General features: G+C 44.5%; 1 protein-coding gene across 7 annotated transcripts in view; it reads left to right on the top strand.

Annotated features, from left to right (window-relative positions):
* The first annotated feature begins 10338 nt into the window (after window positions 1-10338).
* Window positions 10339-16127, top strand: part of SYNCRIP (synaptotagmin binding cytoplasmic RNA interacting protein) — a 29008-nt gene continuing 23219 nt past the window's right edge. For 3 of the 7 annotated variants that reach the window (XM_027091152.1, XM_027091160.1, XM_027091140.1), the window contains exons 1-4: window positions 10780-11295; window positions 12669-12828; window positions 13514-13632; window positions 13760-13867. In XM_027091152.1, coding sequence (XP_026946953.1) covers window positions 12681-12828; window positions 13514-13632; window positions 13760-13867 — 375 coding nt within the window. In that variant the 5' untranslated portion in view covers window positions 10780-11295; window positions 12669-12680. Of the gene's footprint in view, window positions 10364-10779; window positions 11296-12668; window positions 12829-13513; window positions 13633-13759; window positions 13868-16127 lie in introns of those variants that run through there. The other 4 variants (XM_027091147.1, XM_027091168.1, XM_027091179.1 and 1 more) reach the window with 4 other exon arrangements.

Raw genomic sequence — 16127 nt, forward strand, 5'->3', positions numbered from 1 at the left:
TAATGCTTGAATTTTTATCAGGATCATATATTATCTTTTATAATAAAAAACAATAAAATATATTTAAAATAAAAGCAGGACTAAGGATATACAGGTTAGTAGCCTGATAAGCTATATGCTTCTCTTTCTCTTCTTGGAAGATTCTATGATTCAGTTATCTAGGATGTTTATTTCCTCACACTTTTCTTGCTGGCCTTTTAACCACTTGACTTACCACTATGCATATACAAGGAGAGAAGAACTAGTCAATTATGTCACATTTTATCAGCTATGATGAAAAAATAGACACAATAATGTAATTGATTCATATAAATGGTTAAATTGTAAATAGGTGTGTTCTAATTGGCCATTTTGTGCTAGATCAAGGAACTCAATTTAGCCAAATAAAGAGAGTATTACTTCAAGGACACATAGGATGGGGTGGGCATTCATAGGAGGGGACTGAGGAATTTGAGACTCAATGATAGAATGATTGTCCAGTCAACACTTACAAGATCTGGACCTGGCGAGGACACAGGACCAAGGAGGCTCAAAGGCCTGATGAGTTGTGTCTCCTCTCTTGCTGTGTGTGACCTTTCTCAGACTAACTTTGCCCATCTCTGGATATTTGCTTTATTTTCCTTCTGCTTTCCATTGTTCTATTCCATCCATCTCTACTATTTACATCTACTCTCTTCGCTCTTGCCTTCTCCAAAACCTTTCTCCTTTTTTCAACTCCTCTCTCCTCAACCTTTTTCTTTCTATTGACTTCATCCACAGGTATATATATGTATATACAAGATAGAAAGATATATATCTATATCTGTATCTATCTATCTATATAGATAGATAGATATCTCCCATCTTAAAAACCAAAGCAAACAAACCAAGACAAGCCAAAAAAAAAAAACCTAATCTGAACCCACATCCCCCTTAAGCAACAAACCATCTCTCTGGGCTCTTTCCCAAAGGCCCCGAAAGAACGGTCTGCCTGTGCTGCCTGCACGTCCCCTCTCTTTGGCCCCTTACACCACTCTAATCTGGCTCTTGCCAGCATGTCACTCCTGAAACTGCTCTTCTTAAGAAGTTCTATTCCAGTCTTACCCCAAATTCTTTTTTTTTTAATGTTGTTTTAAAATTTTATTTATTTTGGGCTTCCCTGGTGGCGCAGTGGTTGAGAGCCCGCCTGCCGATGCAGGGGACACGGGTTCGTGCCCCGGTCCGGGAGGATCCCACATGCCGCGGAGCGGCTGGGCCCGTGAGCCGTGGCCGCTGGGCCTGCGCGTCCGGAGCCTGTGCTCCGCAACGGGAGAGGCCGCAACAGTGAGAGGCCCGCGTAACACAAAAAAACAAAAAAAAACAAAAAAAAACAAAAAATTTTATTTATTTTTTTTATTTACTTTTGGATCTGTTGGGTCTTCGTTGCTGTGTGCAGGCTTTCTCCAGTTGCAGTGAGCGGGGGCTACTCTTCATTGCTGCACATGGGCTTTCTGTAGTTGCAGCGAGCGGGGGGGCTACTCTTCGTTGCGGTGCGCTGGCTTCTCATTGTGGTGGCTTCTCTTGTTGTGGAGCACGGGCTCTAGGCGCACTGGCTTCAGTAGTTGCAGCACGCAGCCTCCGTAGTTGTGGCTCTCAGGCTCTAGAGCGCAGGCTCAGTAGTTGTGGTGCACGGGCTTAGTTGCTCTGCAGCATGCGGGATCTTCCCGGACCAGGGATCAAACCCATGTCCCCTGCATTGGCAGGCGGATTCTTAACCACTGCGCCACCACCTTACCCCAGTTCTTAACTGCATTCATTCAACATAGTTGACCACTTCCTCCTTAAACACCCTGCTTTCTTTTCTGAAACATTGCTCTCTCTTGGTTTTTCTCCTACCTCTTTGGCCATTCCATCTCATGCTTCTTTACAGGCTTCTCGCCTACTCGTTCCTCTATAAATTGATCTTTCTGGGGATCAATCCTTGGACTTCCTGTCCTTGCTCTTTTCCTACTCTTCTACCTCAGTAATTATATCCATTCACATGGCTTTAAATACATTTATTACAAGACAATTGAAAATGCAAACGGGTTGTTCTAGATCAATGCTGTCCAATATAACTTTCTGTGATGATGGAAATGTTCTGTATCCGTGCTGTCCAGTACCATGGTCAGTAGCTACATGTGGCTAGTGAGCACTTGACAGGTGGCCAGTGTGACTGAAGAACTGAATTTTAGATTTTATTCAATTTCAGTTAATTTAATTTGCCACATGGGATTGGTGGCTATGGTACTGGACAGTTTGGCTCCAGATTAAAAGAAACTGAAGAAACATTAAAAAAAAAAAAAAAAGCTACTCAAGAACTTGGTTAAATGTAGTGAAAAAGAGTTGCAGAGGTGGGTTTCAGCTCGATCTCTCTCTTCCCTGGTACTTTTCCCAACTGTCAACACTGATAACCAACAATGACTCCAAGCCTGCCACCAACCACAAAACAGCCTTCCACATAGATCTCCACTAGTCCTCCTTCATGGTCCCCCCCACTGCCAGCAACTGGTTGTGCTAGGCTTCCCAGATTCCCCTGCAAGGTCTCCTTATTCACCCAGGCTTCAGAAGGGCTGGTTAGTGACTCAGCTCTCATTCTCCAACTTTCCTTTTGGACCATTGCTTCTCCCAGCATATAAATTCTTATTCCTATAAGAAACCCCTTATTCCAGAATACTCATAATGGTTCTGCTTCTCTAATTGACTCCTAACTGATACATTCTTGACAACTGTTACTCTACGTCTTCACCAACTCAACAAATGGCACCAACATCCATCAATTGCCTCCTAAACTCCCTACCATCAGTCTATCACTAATTCCTTCGCAAACTAGGTTCAAAATACACACTGAGGGGCTTCCCTGGTGGTGCAGTTGTTAAGAATCCGCCTGCCAATGCAGGGGACATGGGTTTGAGCCCTGCTCCGGGAAGATTCCACGTGCTGCAGAGCAACTAAGCCCATGCACCACAACTACTGAGCCTGCTCTCTAGAGCCCGCGAGCCACAACTACTGAAGCCCATGAGCCACAACTACTGAAGCCTGCGTGCCTAGAGCCCGTGCTCTGCAACAGGAGAAGCCACTGCAATGAGAAGCCCACACACTGCAATGAGCAGCCCCCGTTTGCCTCAACTAGAGAAAGCCCGCACGCAGCAATGAAGACCCAAAGCAGCCAAAAATAATAAATAAAAAAATAATAAATAAATTTATATTAAAAAATACACATTGAGTATGTCCACTTCTCTCCTTTTCCTCTGCAACACCCTTGTCCAAGTAACTCCTATCCCTTACCTGGTTCCATGTCCATCGTCTAACATCTATTAGACATCTATTCTGTTTCTAAATACTAACTTTAAACATTGGAAACATTTCAATGGCTTCCTATCATACTTATTTACATAGTTCTGCATAATCTATCTCCCACCAACTTCTCCAAACTCATCTTGGGCCACTCTCTCCCTTACCAAATATGCTCCAGTCACACTGGCATCTTTTCAGGAAAGGCCATGCTTTTTCTCCTCTCACACATGCTATTCATTCTGCCTGGAGTATTCTTCCAGCCCCCCTTCATTCCTCACTTTAAACATCACTTCCTCAGAAATGCTTTACTTGACCAACGCAATGTAACACTATACTACGTTAATTTCTTCTTTGCATTGATCATATTTTATAAATATTTAATTAATTTATTTATTCTCTCTCTCTCTCTTTTTTCTCACTTAGCTGTGATCTCCATGAAGGCAAAAGACATTTCTGCTTTACTCATCTGGTGCTTCATTCAGTGCCTTGCGCATAACTGGTGCTCAAAATGTATTTGTGGAATGATAAATATAGTGAGGGGATTCCTCTTAGCTTCTGCTAATTTTAGTTTGACGTGACCTCTCATGGCCCCAGCTCTAACTCCCTCTTCAAGACACTGACTCTTATCTTTGGTTCTGTTCTAGGTATGGTCTGGTACCTGATGCTGGTCCAATTAGTTGTGACAAGGCAGGGGTGAGTGTGCAGAGTAAAAATGTGACAGCCTAGGCTGATGCTTTAGCAGGGCTTTGGGGTAAGGTTACCCTTGGGAAGAGCTTTGGGACACAACATGATGACATGTTCAGTGAAAAAATTATCACTAAATTTTCCTTTTTTGTGCCACGATTCATCTTGAATATCTGAACAACCAAAGATTGCTTATATTCTGGGACTCCATTCAGAGTAGAGTGGGAATACTTTGACAGAAACATTCTTTCAGTTTATGTTTACATAATCCTTGTTCTTTTTGTCATTACTTGTATAAAATCTGTGGCTTCTTGTAATTTAATCCATCAACCCTATTGTAAATGTTGAAATGCAAACAGCTAAAATGAGACTGAACTTCTAATTAAAAAAAAAAAGCTAAAAGCAATAAAAAGGATACCTAGCATTTCGAGTGTATTTAAAATGTCAGGACCTTGGGACTTCCCTGGTGGTGGACTTCCCAGTGGTTAAGAATCCACCTCCCAATGCAGGGGATGTGGGTTCCATACCTGGTCAGTGAGCTAGATCCCACATGCATGCTGCACCTAAGGAGCACACGTGCCGCAACTAAGGAGGCCGCCTACTGCAACTAAAACCCGGCGCAACCAAAATAAATAAAATAAATAAAATTTTTTTAAAATGTTACTATAAAATATCAGGACCTTAAAAATTAATAGATATTATTTTTTAGAGTGTTTTTAGATTTAAGAAAAATGAGCAGAAAGTACAGTTTCCATATACCCCTCTCCCACCCCTTTCTCCTATTATTAACATTGTACATTAGTTGGTACATTTGTTACAATTGACAAACCAACATTGATTCATTGTTATAAACTTAAGTCCATAGTTTACATTAGGGTTTACTCTTTATGTTGTACATTCTATGGGTTTTGCCAAATGTATATGTATCCACTGTTATGGTATCATACAGAATAGTTTCACTGCCCTAAAAATTCCCTGTTACACCTATTTAACCCTCCCTCCCTCCCCCTGAACCCCTGACAACCACTGATCTTTTGTGGTTTTGCCTTTTCCAGGATGTCACATAGTTGACATCATGTAGTGTATAGCCCTTCCAGATTTACTTCTCTCACTTAGCAAAATGCATTTAAGATTCCTCATGTCTTTTCATAGCTTGACAGTGCATTTCTTTTTTTTTTTTTTTTTTTTTTGCGGTACGCGGGCCTGTCACTGTTGTGGCCTCTCCCGTTGCGGAGCACAGGCTCCTGACGCGCAGGCTCAGCGACCACGGCTCACGGGCCCGGCCGCTCCGCAGCATGTGGGATCTTCCCGGAACGGGGCACGAACCCGTGTCCCCTGCATCGGCAGGCGGACTCTCAACCAATGCACCACCAGGGGAACCCGATAGTGCATTTCTTGATAGCACTGAATAATATTCCATTATATGTGTACTAAAATTTGTTTACTCATTCACCTATTGAGAAACATCTTGGTTGCTTCCAAATTTTGGCAATGATGACTAAAGTTGCTATAAACATCCTTGTGCAGGTTTGTGTGCGTGTGTGTGTGTGTGTGTGTGTGTGTGTGTGTGTGTGTGTATACTTAAATTTTCAACATATTTGAGTAAATACCAAGGAATATGACTGCTGGATCATACGGTGTATGTTTGTTTTGTAAGAAACTGCCAAGCAGTCTTCCAAAGTGGCTGTACCATTCTGCATCCCACTAGCAATGAATAACCGTTCCTGTTGCTCCACATCCTTGCCAGCATTTAGCATCAGTTTTTGTGATTTTGGCCATAATAACTGTTGTGTAGCGGTATCTCACTATTTTAATTTGTAATCCTCGAATGACATATGATGCTGAGCATTTTTTTTCATATGTTTATTTGCCACCTGTATATCTTCTTTGATGAGGTGTCTGTTTAGATATTTTGCTCATTTTAATTTTTATTTATTTTTATTTTTTTAAAAAAATTTATTTATTTGGTTGCACTGGGTCTTTAGTTGCGGCATGTGGGATCTTTGTTGTGCAGGATCTTTAGTTGCTGCATGGGAAACTAAAGAATTGCGGCATGCGGGATCTTAGTTGCGATGTGGGATCTTAGTTGCAGCATGCTGGATCTAGTTCCCTGACCAGGGATCGAACCCAGGCCCCCTGCATTGGGAGCACGGAGTCTTACCCATTGGACCACCAGGGAAGTCCCTTGCTCATTTTTAAACTGACTTGTTTGCTTTCTTATGGTTGAGCTTTAAGAGTTCTTTGTATATTTTGAATACTAATTCTTTAACAGATATGTGTTTTGCAAAGATTTCCCCCCAGTCTGTAGCTTTTCTTTTCATTCTCTTGTGCAGTGTCTTTGCAGAGCAGAAGTTTTAAATTTTAACATATCAGCCATTCAATTACCATGAGAAAGAGATGTTGCAAAAACTTTCTTGATTATTAGAAAGAGTGGATTGAATGACTTCCACAGTCTCTTTTGACTCTAGGTTTTTATGGTTCTGTGAAAAGAACAATGGTGTGTTGTGAATTTTTCCCATATGAATTCTAGCCCCCCCTTCTCATTATAACATTAATATATGGTAATTGCAAAAAGTTTAGAAAATATAGAAAAGAAAAGAAGAAAATATGATATTAAAAAAACAGTTTGGCATTTAATAGTGGAAGAATTTGGATGACAAGCAAAACAGGCAAAGAGGCATGACTTTATGCCTGCCTTTGATTAATTGCAACTTAACAGGTCTCCATTTTCTTACTAATTCAAAGGTTACATGGATGGAAAAACAGTAATGAGGCCCATAAATAATTAACTTAAAAATATTTATTGCAACAAGTTAAGCATTACCAAAGTGTATGAAGTAAAAAGTGGTGGTCTCCCTCCACTCCATCCTTCTAATTGTAATTGTTCTCTAGAAACAAAAATCTTAATATCCATCATACCTTGTTATACACATTCACACAGATCTGCAAGCTTCATGAGCCAGGGGTCAATCTGTGTCTATCTTGACATACAATATTGTGAACCTAGTGCCTAACACAGAGCTTAGTACACAGAAGGTGCTCAACTGAATGAATAAATGTCACACTCTACATTGTTCTCTAGGTGGCTTTTAAAAAAAAATTAAGAATGTAACCTGGATCTCTTTCCATGTAAGGACATTGGTAGCTACTTCATTCTTTTCAATGGCTCCAGAATAATCCACGCTATGGATGCACACTCTAATTTATTTAACCAGTCCCCTATTACTTGATGTTTAGCTTATATACATTTTTACAAACAAAACACACATGCACACACACACATATATGTATGTTACAAACAATGCTTCAGTAAGCATTATAGTCTAATTATTTTGTAAAAAAAAGTCATATCAATCTATCCTTTCACTCTCTTGGGGAGCATTAAGTCACCTGGCCACACCTGGCTGCCCCAGAGGCTGGAAGTGGAATTTCTAGCTGGACGGCAGGTACCAGGTTACAAGGCATTCATGGTGGAAGGATGGAAGAACAGACTTGGGGGAGCAGGGCTTAATAAATACGACTATTATTTATTTATAAAAAGAAAAAATCTCTCATTTCACTAACAGTGAACGTGTCAATTTCTCCACAACCACAGTGGAGATGATATCCCAAATCAGATATTATCAATGTTTGTCATTGTTGCTGTTATTTTTGCTTGGAGCAAGGGTTCATATAACGTGAATAGATGGCTATTTTGTTGTAAAGGAAAGTTGGGATTCAAATGAGGAAGATCTTTAGTGGCAAATGGGACATTTGAATATTTTTAAGCCATGAGAATCCAGAGAAAGAGTTTGAGAAATTTTTAAAATATATTGCAAAATGTTTGAGCTAGAAGAGATCTTAAAAAATTATCTCTTTCAATGCACTTCTTTTATAGATGAGGAAATCGAAACTCTGAGAAGTGAACTGATTTACCCAAGCCCACGCCACCCATTAGTAGCTGATCTGGGATTAGAATCAAGGTTGTTTTGGGTCTCAGCCTATCATTGTTTGGTTCTATTCAGTAAATGCTGATATTTATTTATTGAGCATCAAATCCTGTGTTTGGTACTAAAGAGGATTCAGATAAGTAAGGACACATATTTACTGAGAATTTTTTGAGAATTTTCTTGTGCCAGATCTTTCACATACATTTCAATCTAGTCCAATGCATCTATCGTACCAAGTGAATCAATCTATCTACTAGTTTCTTGTTTTTTTCTGTTTTTTTTTTTCAGTATTATTAGGGATTCCCTATGTTTCAGTAATAGTAGTAATTCTTGGCATCAAGCCTGGAATAAGAAGTTCCGCAGGTCAGGAGGAAAATTATACCATTGTTTCTCTCAACAAGATGTCAACTGGAGAGCATAGCTGATAGCTTTTTTCTCAGGCCTGCTCAGGGCATCTCTGTCTAAGTTCCTGTCTAGGTCCTTAGTGTGTGCCATCCTGAGAAATGCCAGAATTGAAGGAAGGCCACCTGAGGCTGGGAGAATGGCAGAGATGTGGCTGGGGAGACATGTGGGACAGGTCACGGAAGGCTTTGTTGATCTAGTTAAGGATTTGGTTCTAAGTGTATTGGGGAGCTAATGAAGGGTTTTAAGCAGATCTTATCTGCATTTAAAATCCAAACACACACACACAGACACACACACACAGACACACACACACACACTCATGTGCGCGCGTGCACGTGCGCGGCTTTGAATGGATTAGAAAAGCTGCAAGGATGGATGAATCAGGAGGCTCTATCATTAGTCCAGGTGGTAAGTGATGGTAGCTTATCCCCTGGGTACAACACAGAAGTGGAGATATATTAGGCAGACAAAATTGACAGGACTTGATTAATTGATACGGCCTTGAGGGAGAAGGTACTGTCCTGAATGACTCCCTGGTTTTCAGCTAATGCTGCTGGATGCAAGTGGGTGATGTTCACTGAGATGGGAACTCTGGAGCTGGATGATGAAGGGGACGATGTTGTGCTCAGTTTTTTGAAATGTTGATTTGGAGTGCCTAAAGCCCACAGAAACGTGCCGGGTGGGTAGGTTAGGCAAAGGAATTAGAGATCAAAGAAGAACTAGAGACTTCAATTTGGGAGGTCTGGTCATCTGGTAGATGACATTGCCTAGGTACAGGCTCTTCTTCTCCTTCCTCTTCCCCATTCCTCTCCTTCTCCTTCTTCTTCTCCTTCCTCCCCCTCTTCCTCCTCTTCTTCCCCCTCCCCCTTCCTCTCCTCATTCTTTTTTTTAAAGGAAAGTCTTAAAAAATAAGTGTTGGATGGTTCAGATCTGTTGTTTTTATTCCTTCATCTATAAGATTACCCAGTTTTTATTATATTTTTGTATTAAACATTTTGGTTATTTGGTTTCATTTATAACATTATCTACAACCTTCGAATTATGAACTAAAATCCCTATTGCTGAATTAGCTGAATACAACAGCAGGTCCATGTATGACAGGAAGAAATTTTAGGTAGTAGAGTGCCCAGATAAACCGACTGGCTAGATAGTCTTTTGGTCAAAATATTTCAAAAATGTCATATCTTGATCCAGTTACTAATGAAAATAATCTGGCATACGAAGTGTTTAAGCACTTTGAGGAGTATTCATCTAACTTTTTGTTTAGGGAACCAGTGAGCTCTTGTTTTTTTAATGAAAAGGACACTATTTCTGTTTTTCATTACAGCTGCATTGAACAAAATTAGTATCCATACGGCGTCTGAAATTCAAATGCCTTTGTCTTGTCTTTCTTGTACCTAGTATACGGTTACAAAAGAAGTGTCACTACAGTTAAGATTTAATTGCCAAGATTTTCGAAAAAAAACACAGATATGCTCTTCATAGTTGCTCTAACCACGCAGCTCTGTGCTGCTGCAAGTTGCTCAAACTGTGCCGTGAGGAAGCCCTTAACTGCTGAAAAGGCCAGAGACTGAAACGGAGTATTGCACAACTCTTCACCACCCAGCGGTTTTGCTTCCAAATCTGGCTTTCGTAGCATCCCAAGGCGGGAGCCGCTCCTCGCTCCACTGGAGCCAGCCGGTTCCCCCTCAAAAGCAGCCGGGGTTTCCTCGTTCGAGCCCCGGGCGCCCCTCCCTCCACCCAAGGTTCCCGTGTAAGGGAAGCCACGCGGGCGCGGGGCCCCGGAGTTCCCACTGTCCGGCCGGGGAGACCCAGTCTCCCAGGAGGGACTCCCGCACTCGAGTCCCGCCGGCCAGGTGGACCAAAGGTCCGCGGGCACCGCGCCGCTCCCCTCCCCCGCCGCCCCATTGTCTGCCTCGCCCCGCCCCGGGGGACACGTGCGCCTGCAGCTTCCCGAGCGAGGAGAGCGCGGGGCGGCGGCGGCGTGGACACCGCCTGGAACGACTACGCGGCCGCGGCGCCCGGGGCGGGGGCCGGGCGCGCACGGACCGGTGGGTACGCTCCGCGGAGCTGCGCTCGCGTTCCGCGCCCCCCGCCCCGTTCCCCGCCGGTCCGGGACGGGGCGGGGGGGTGGGGCGAGCGGGAGCTCGGTTGGGGGGGCGTGCGCGTGGTGCCGCGGTGGGGGTGGGGTGGGGCGGGGTGGGGAGATGCCTGTCTCCTGACAAAGGAGAACGAGTGGGACACGCTGAGCCGGCCCGCCCCGCCCCGCTCGGAGGGGCGCGGGAGGGGGAGTGCCGGGAGGGGAAGGGGCGGGCCTTTCATTCACTCTTGGCCCCTCCGTCGCCGCCGCCGGAGCGGAAGGGCGGGGTCTCGCGCCCTCCTGTGTGGTGAGGAGCGAGGGAGGTGGCGGGCGTGGGGGCGGAGCCCGCGGGCGCGCGTCCCGAGGCGTAAGCTACGTCGTCACGTCAGCGCGGGAGAGAGAAAGAGAGGAGCCGAGTCGGCCGGGACTGGGGGGACGGGGCCGAGAGAGCGAGGCAGGGAGCGAGCGTGCGAGCGTGCAAGCGAGGAGGGGAAGGGCGGCCACTCGTGCCTGAGCGGCCGCGGACAACACTGCGGGCGGTTGGGGAAAGGAGCAGGGAGGGGAAGAAGAAAGGCCTAGAGGAGAGGCGGACGGAGGCTGGTGGTGGTGGGAGAAGGAGAAGGAGGAGTTGGAGGCGGGCAGGGGCTGAAGGAGTGAGTGAGAGAAGCGGACGCGCGAGGGAGGGGAGGGAAGGGAAGGGGGGGGTCACGCGGAGGCGCGCGCGCGCACTGGGAGCGCGCTCGGAGGCGAGTGGAACTGGATCGGGTTTGCTGCCAGCGGCGTGAGCTTCGGCCGCCATTTTACAACAGCTCCACTCGCGCCGGACCCAGGGAGCAGCGAGCACGCGTTGCCCGCAACCGGATCTCCTCGGACAGGATTCCTCCACCGCAGCCCGACGGGGAGGTAACGACCGCCGGGACCCGGGTCTGGGAGGGGAGCTCCGTGACATTGTGGAGTGAGCTGTGGGAGGGCGGTGCGGGGAGAAACCGGCTTTTCTGGAAAATGGATTCCAAGGAAGAGGGGAGCATGTTGACTGGGGCTGCTTGGGAGTAGGCCGCGGCCCGCGCCGCCACTTCCTTCTCCCTTCCATGTGCTGCTGCCATTCGGGCTTTGTCTGCGGCGCTCCAGGGAGGAGGCGCCCCCGTGGCCCGCGCGGACCACGAGCGGCGGCGGAGTTGGTGCTGTCGTGGCCGTCGCCGCGGCGCGGGAGTGGGCGGAGAGGAGCCGGTCCTGTCCCGCAGCCGCGCGGCGGGGTTGGGTGGTGCTCGGGGTCCGGCGAGCGTTGGGCAGTTCGCGGAACGCCCTCGCGCCGCCGGCTTGTCGGCCCCGGCCCGGGGGTGGCACCGCCGGCCCCCGCGCCGCAGTCGCTGCCGGGACCGGCGAGGGGTGGGGGGCTTGCACCGCGCGCCGCGGCGCACGTCTCGGCGGGGCGGGCGGGCGGCCGGCGGTCGCCGGCGCCCGGGGCAGAGAGAGCCATGTGTCACGGCCGAGACGGCGGCGCTGGGGGGCGGGGAGAGCCTGTGGCCTGGCGCCGCCGCGGCCTCGGTGTCGAGGGGCGAGGTTGTGCTGCTGCTGCTGCTTGCTGGGGGCTCCGGCCGCGGCTTGGGGTTGCTGTTGGGAGCCGGTGACGGTGGTCTTGGCCTGGGACTCGGTGGGTTTTCGTGGAAGGAAGTTGTAGGACATTGGAAGGCGCAGAGCACGTGTTTCTGCTGGGCTCCCGGGGGCCGCAGCGGTGAGGCTGCCGCTCTGGATGCGGAGTCGGGGGCGGGCTTTGGGGTGTGCGGGTGAAGGGTGGAGAAATTGGGTGGTGGGAAGGTAGCTTGTGTGAGCGCTTTGTTCTTCGCAGGCTGTTGTTACCGATCTTTAAGCGGCAGGCGGGAAAAGCGCGCACTTCGGGGGTTTACCTTTGAGAGGGAAAAGCCCAGCTTTGCTTGCTCCACACACACCTCGTTCGCCGTACGGGCACAGCTGCATGTGGCACGCTGGCTCGTCCTCGTGCTGGTTGGGCTCCATTTGTAATGTGGTTTTTCCTAGGGAGTGTTAGCAGGTGAGTCAGGGGTGGTGCTAAGGAAAAACGTAGTGGATCCGTCCTTCTGTGCCCCGCGCTCCGAATGTGGCTTGTCAGGCGACAGTGACTTTCAAGTAAGGCCTCTTTAAAGGGAGGTGCAGGCTGACTGGTGTAGAAATTGGTAGAGAATGTAAAGACTGGGGCTCTCATATTGTCCTCTACCCTTTCTGAAGATCCTAGTTTAATTTTGCTTATTGCGTTTGAACAGATCTCTGGAAACATGGCTACAGAACATGTTAATGGAAATGGTACTGAAGAGCCCATGGATACTACTTCTGCAGTTATCCATTCAGAAAATTTTCAGACATTGCTTGATGCTGGTTTACCACAGAAAGTTGCTGAAAAACTAGATGAAATTTACGTTGCAGGTAAGAACTAACACTTGCAAAATTATATCATGAAATTTTTCTATTGGATTTCTGGCTTTGAGCTAAAATAGCAACTTTTTGTGGTTTCCAATAAGTGTGGGACCTGGAGTTTTGCCTTGTTGTGCTAGTTGTGAGCTAGAGGTTAAGGTGTATAGAGGGAGGGAAGAGAAAGGGTTAGGAGGTAAAGGCTGGCTGGCCAGATGGATAAGTATACGATGGTAGCAACAGCTGCTAAATATTGGAAGCAGGCCATGTGACTTTTTGGGGGTATTTTTATAGTAGGATTCTTGTTAAATAACTTGGTAACTGTAGACTTGTAGTCTGTCTCCGTGTGGCTCTTGCTTTTTCTAGTGGTATTTGAAATTGAGTAGAGGTTCATTTGTCATGCTCGGTACTTCGTTGGTTGGTTTTAGAATTTGTGAGCCTATATGTTTGCTGTAGAAATAGGGTTCAGAATTGTCTGATTTAGACACAGAACAAGATTTAAAAAAAGTGGTTGAGAGGCCTTATTTAGTTCATAATGCCGTTCAGAATGGCTAAGGTATGTGTGTTTTTCATCATATAGTTAAGGGGGCATGGAAGAATTCTTAGTTGGCACCTATATTGGCAAACATGGTCTTTTTTAAAAAAAAAACCTTCTAAAAATATTAAAAGTTGACAATTAATTAAGTTTTTTCTTCTCCAGGGCTGGTTGCACATAGCGATTTAGATGAAAGAGCTATCGAAGCTTTAAAAGAATTCAATGAAGACGGCGCATTGGCAGTTCTTCAGCAGTTTAAAGACAGTGATCTCTCTCATGTTCAGGTAACATTAATCTAGTGTCAGTGTAAAAACAATAAAAAACCTGAGTAGTTTTGATAGTTCAAGTTTTATTTATTTAGGTACGTTTAAGATAACTATTGTTAAATATGATTGGAAAATTCGTTTGCAGAACAAAAGTGCCTTTTTATGTGGAGTCATGAAGACTTATAGGCAGAGAGAAAAACAGGGGACCAAAGTAGCAGATTCTAGCAAAGGACCAGATGAGGCAAAAATTAAGGTATGTCTTTAAAAACTTTCTTTTTGACTCCTTTCAGTTTCAAAGTTTTTTTTTTTTCTATTTTCTAGCTTTGGTAAATATTTCTTGGGTGTGAAATGGGTGTGTGTGTTTTGTTTTTCGTGTTTTTTTGTCTGTTTTTTGTGGGGGTTTTTGATGTTGCGAGTTAATGACCATGAGATAATTTGTTAATCTTTTGTAATTACTGTTTTTCCTGCCTTTAACAATTTGTTTCTAAAACAGTTCTGAAGTTTTTCTTCTTAGCTAGCTACTGTTTCTGAAATCTGTGTTATTGGTATTCTAAATAAAAGATTTAGAGAAATACAGCCACCATATTTTTTTAGAAACCTGCAAGTCCAGATTAACTGACAGTGGAACCAAAATGGGAGGGGATCTGCTCACCTTATACTGGTGGAGTGTGTGCATTTAGCAGCTGACTGCTTTTCTTAGGATTCTCAAGCCCCCAAATTAAATGGGTTTAGTATTTTAACACTGCCTTCTTTTCTTTCCATTAGTATGGGTTTTTAAGGCCAATTTGTTCATTTCTAGAAGCAGCTTTTAAGGATAAAATGGATTACTGTGGAAATGTAAATGAGGAAACTGAGGCTGAGGGTAGGTTTCCTTTGCGCTCCCCCCACCCCCAAAGTCAGAAGAGTAAATGGCCTCAAAGTCAACTAGGTTTTGATCTTGGTGTTTTTTAGTTGTGTTGAGTTTTTAGTTCATAGAAAATATGACGGTGATCATGCTAGTTTTAATCTGGTACTCTTAATACAGTGTGCCACTGCTCTTGAACCAAGGGTTATGGTTTAAGAAAATAAGTTACTAGGAACAATAGAGGTGTCAGGTGTGTTTTAATGCTGTGGGAAGAGAGAAGCTTGGAATATGGAGTTAGACGTTAAGGCTATCTATAAGTTTGAGCCTTTTGCAGTTGTAGCTGTGGGTGAATTGTGTTTGAGCTATAAGTTTAGTTTTTCCGAAGAAATGGAATATAGTTGTTACTCATTGTAATTAATCAGTTGCAATTAAGTCTATACTGAGACAGTTATTAAAATTTTATGAAAAATTGAAAATTTCGTTTGTGAGATTCAGTTCTATCTTTGGAAGGGAGTGGCTTAAAGCATTAGTGTGACTTAAATTGTGGCAAGAAGGCAGACTTTTTTTCTTTTAACATCTTTATCGTAGTTTCTGCTGTATAACAAAATGAATCAGCTTATGTGCAAACGTATATCCCCTTCCTCTTGCATCTCCCTCCCACCCTCCTAATCCCACCCCTCTAGGTGGTCGCAAAGCACCCAGCTGATCTCCCTGTGCTACGTGGCTGCTTCCCACTAGCTATCTATTTTACATTTGGTAGTGTGTATATGTCCATGCCACTCTCTCACTTTGTCCCAGCTTACCCTTTCCCCTCCCCCGCGTCCTCAAGTCCATTTTCTCTATGTGGAAGACAGACATTTTTATAGGATGTTTTTCAGAGGGAATAAGTTTTTCCTTTTTGTTGTTAGCGAGTGACATAAGAGGTATTATTTGGGTCACTTAAAGATTACAGTGAAAGAAGCGCAGGGATTACATATGGGAAAAAGGGAAGAAGGAGCCATTTAATGGTTTAGTTTATGTGATAGTAATAGATTTGAGTTTATTTTTGTTACTAACCCAATGTTGCACTGTTAAGCACATGTATTTGGAGATAATAGAAAAAGACTACTTAAAACATGTAGCACTTTCTGGGCTTTTTTGTTAAGACAATTTAGGAATAAAGGAGTTATCAGTTACAGTGTGTTTTCATAATATATTTTATGTTCTTTGGGTAGAAAGTATTTAAAATCTATCTAGGTGTTTTCATTTTCAAAGACTAAAGTGACCCCCAAATCACTTAACAGCATTTTGATAAGTTTTGTCCTGTGCCTAGTGTTTCTTTTTATTTCAGAATTTATCATCTAATTATTGGGTTGCTTTTATTATTCAGAAAACCAGTTTTGTGCTTTGTGGGTGCGATGGTGGAAAAGGAATAATTCTTGTTTTTTCCTTAGGCTAACTTTTTTCTAGTCTTTTTGCTTATAATAGAAGATGAAGAGAAATTTTTAATGCTCTGAGTAAATATGAGTTGTGTAAATTTAACAGTTCACTTGTAGGGAGGTAATATATAGAGGTTATGTCACATTGTTGCAGCTTCATAAAGTTTTCAAAATCATTTTGGCTCTCATTTTTTCTGAGTGATCCATGCTGTCCTGTGAAGCATGGTACTTGAATGTCAGATGAATAAGAG

The sequence above is a fragment of the Aethalodelphis obliquidens genome, unplaced genomic scaffold, assembly GCF_003676395.1.
Source record: "Aethalodelphis obliquidens isolate GAN/ISIS:26980383/991018 unplaced genomic scaffold, ASM367639v1 scaffold3, whole genome shotgun sequence".
Lineage (NCBI taxonomy): Eukaryota > Metazoa > Chordata > Mammalia > Artiodactyla > Delphinidae > Aethalodelphis > Aethalodelphis obliquidens.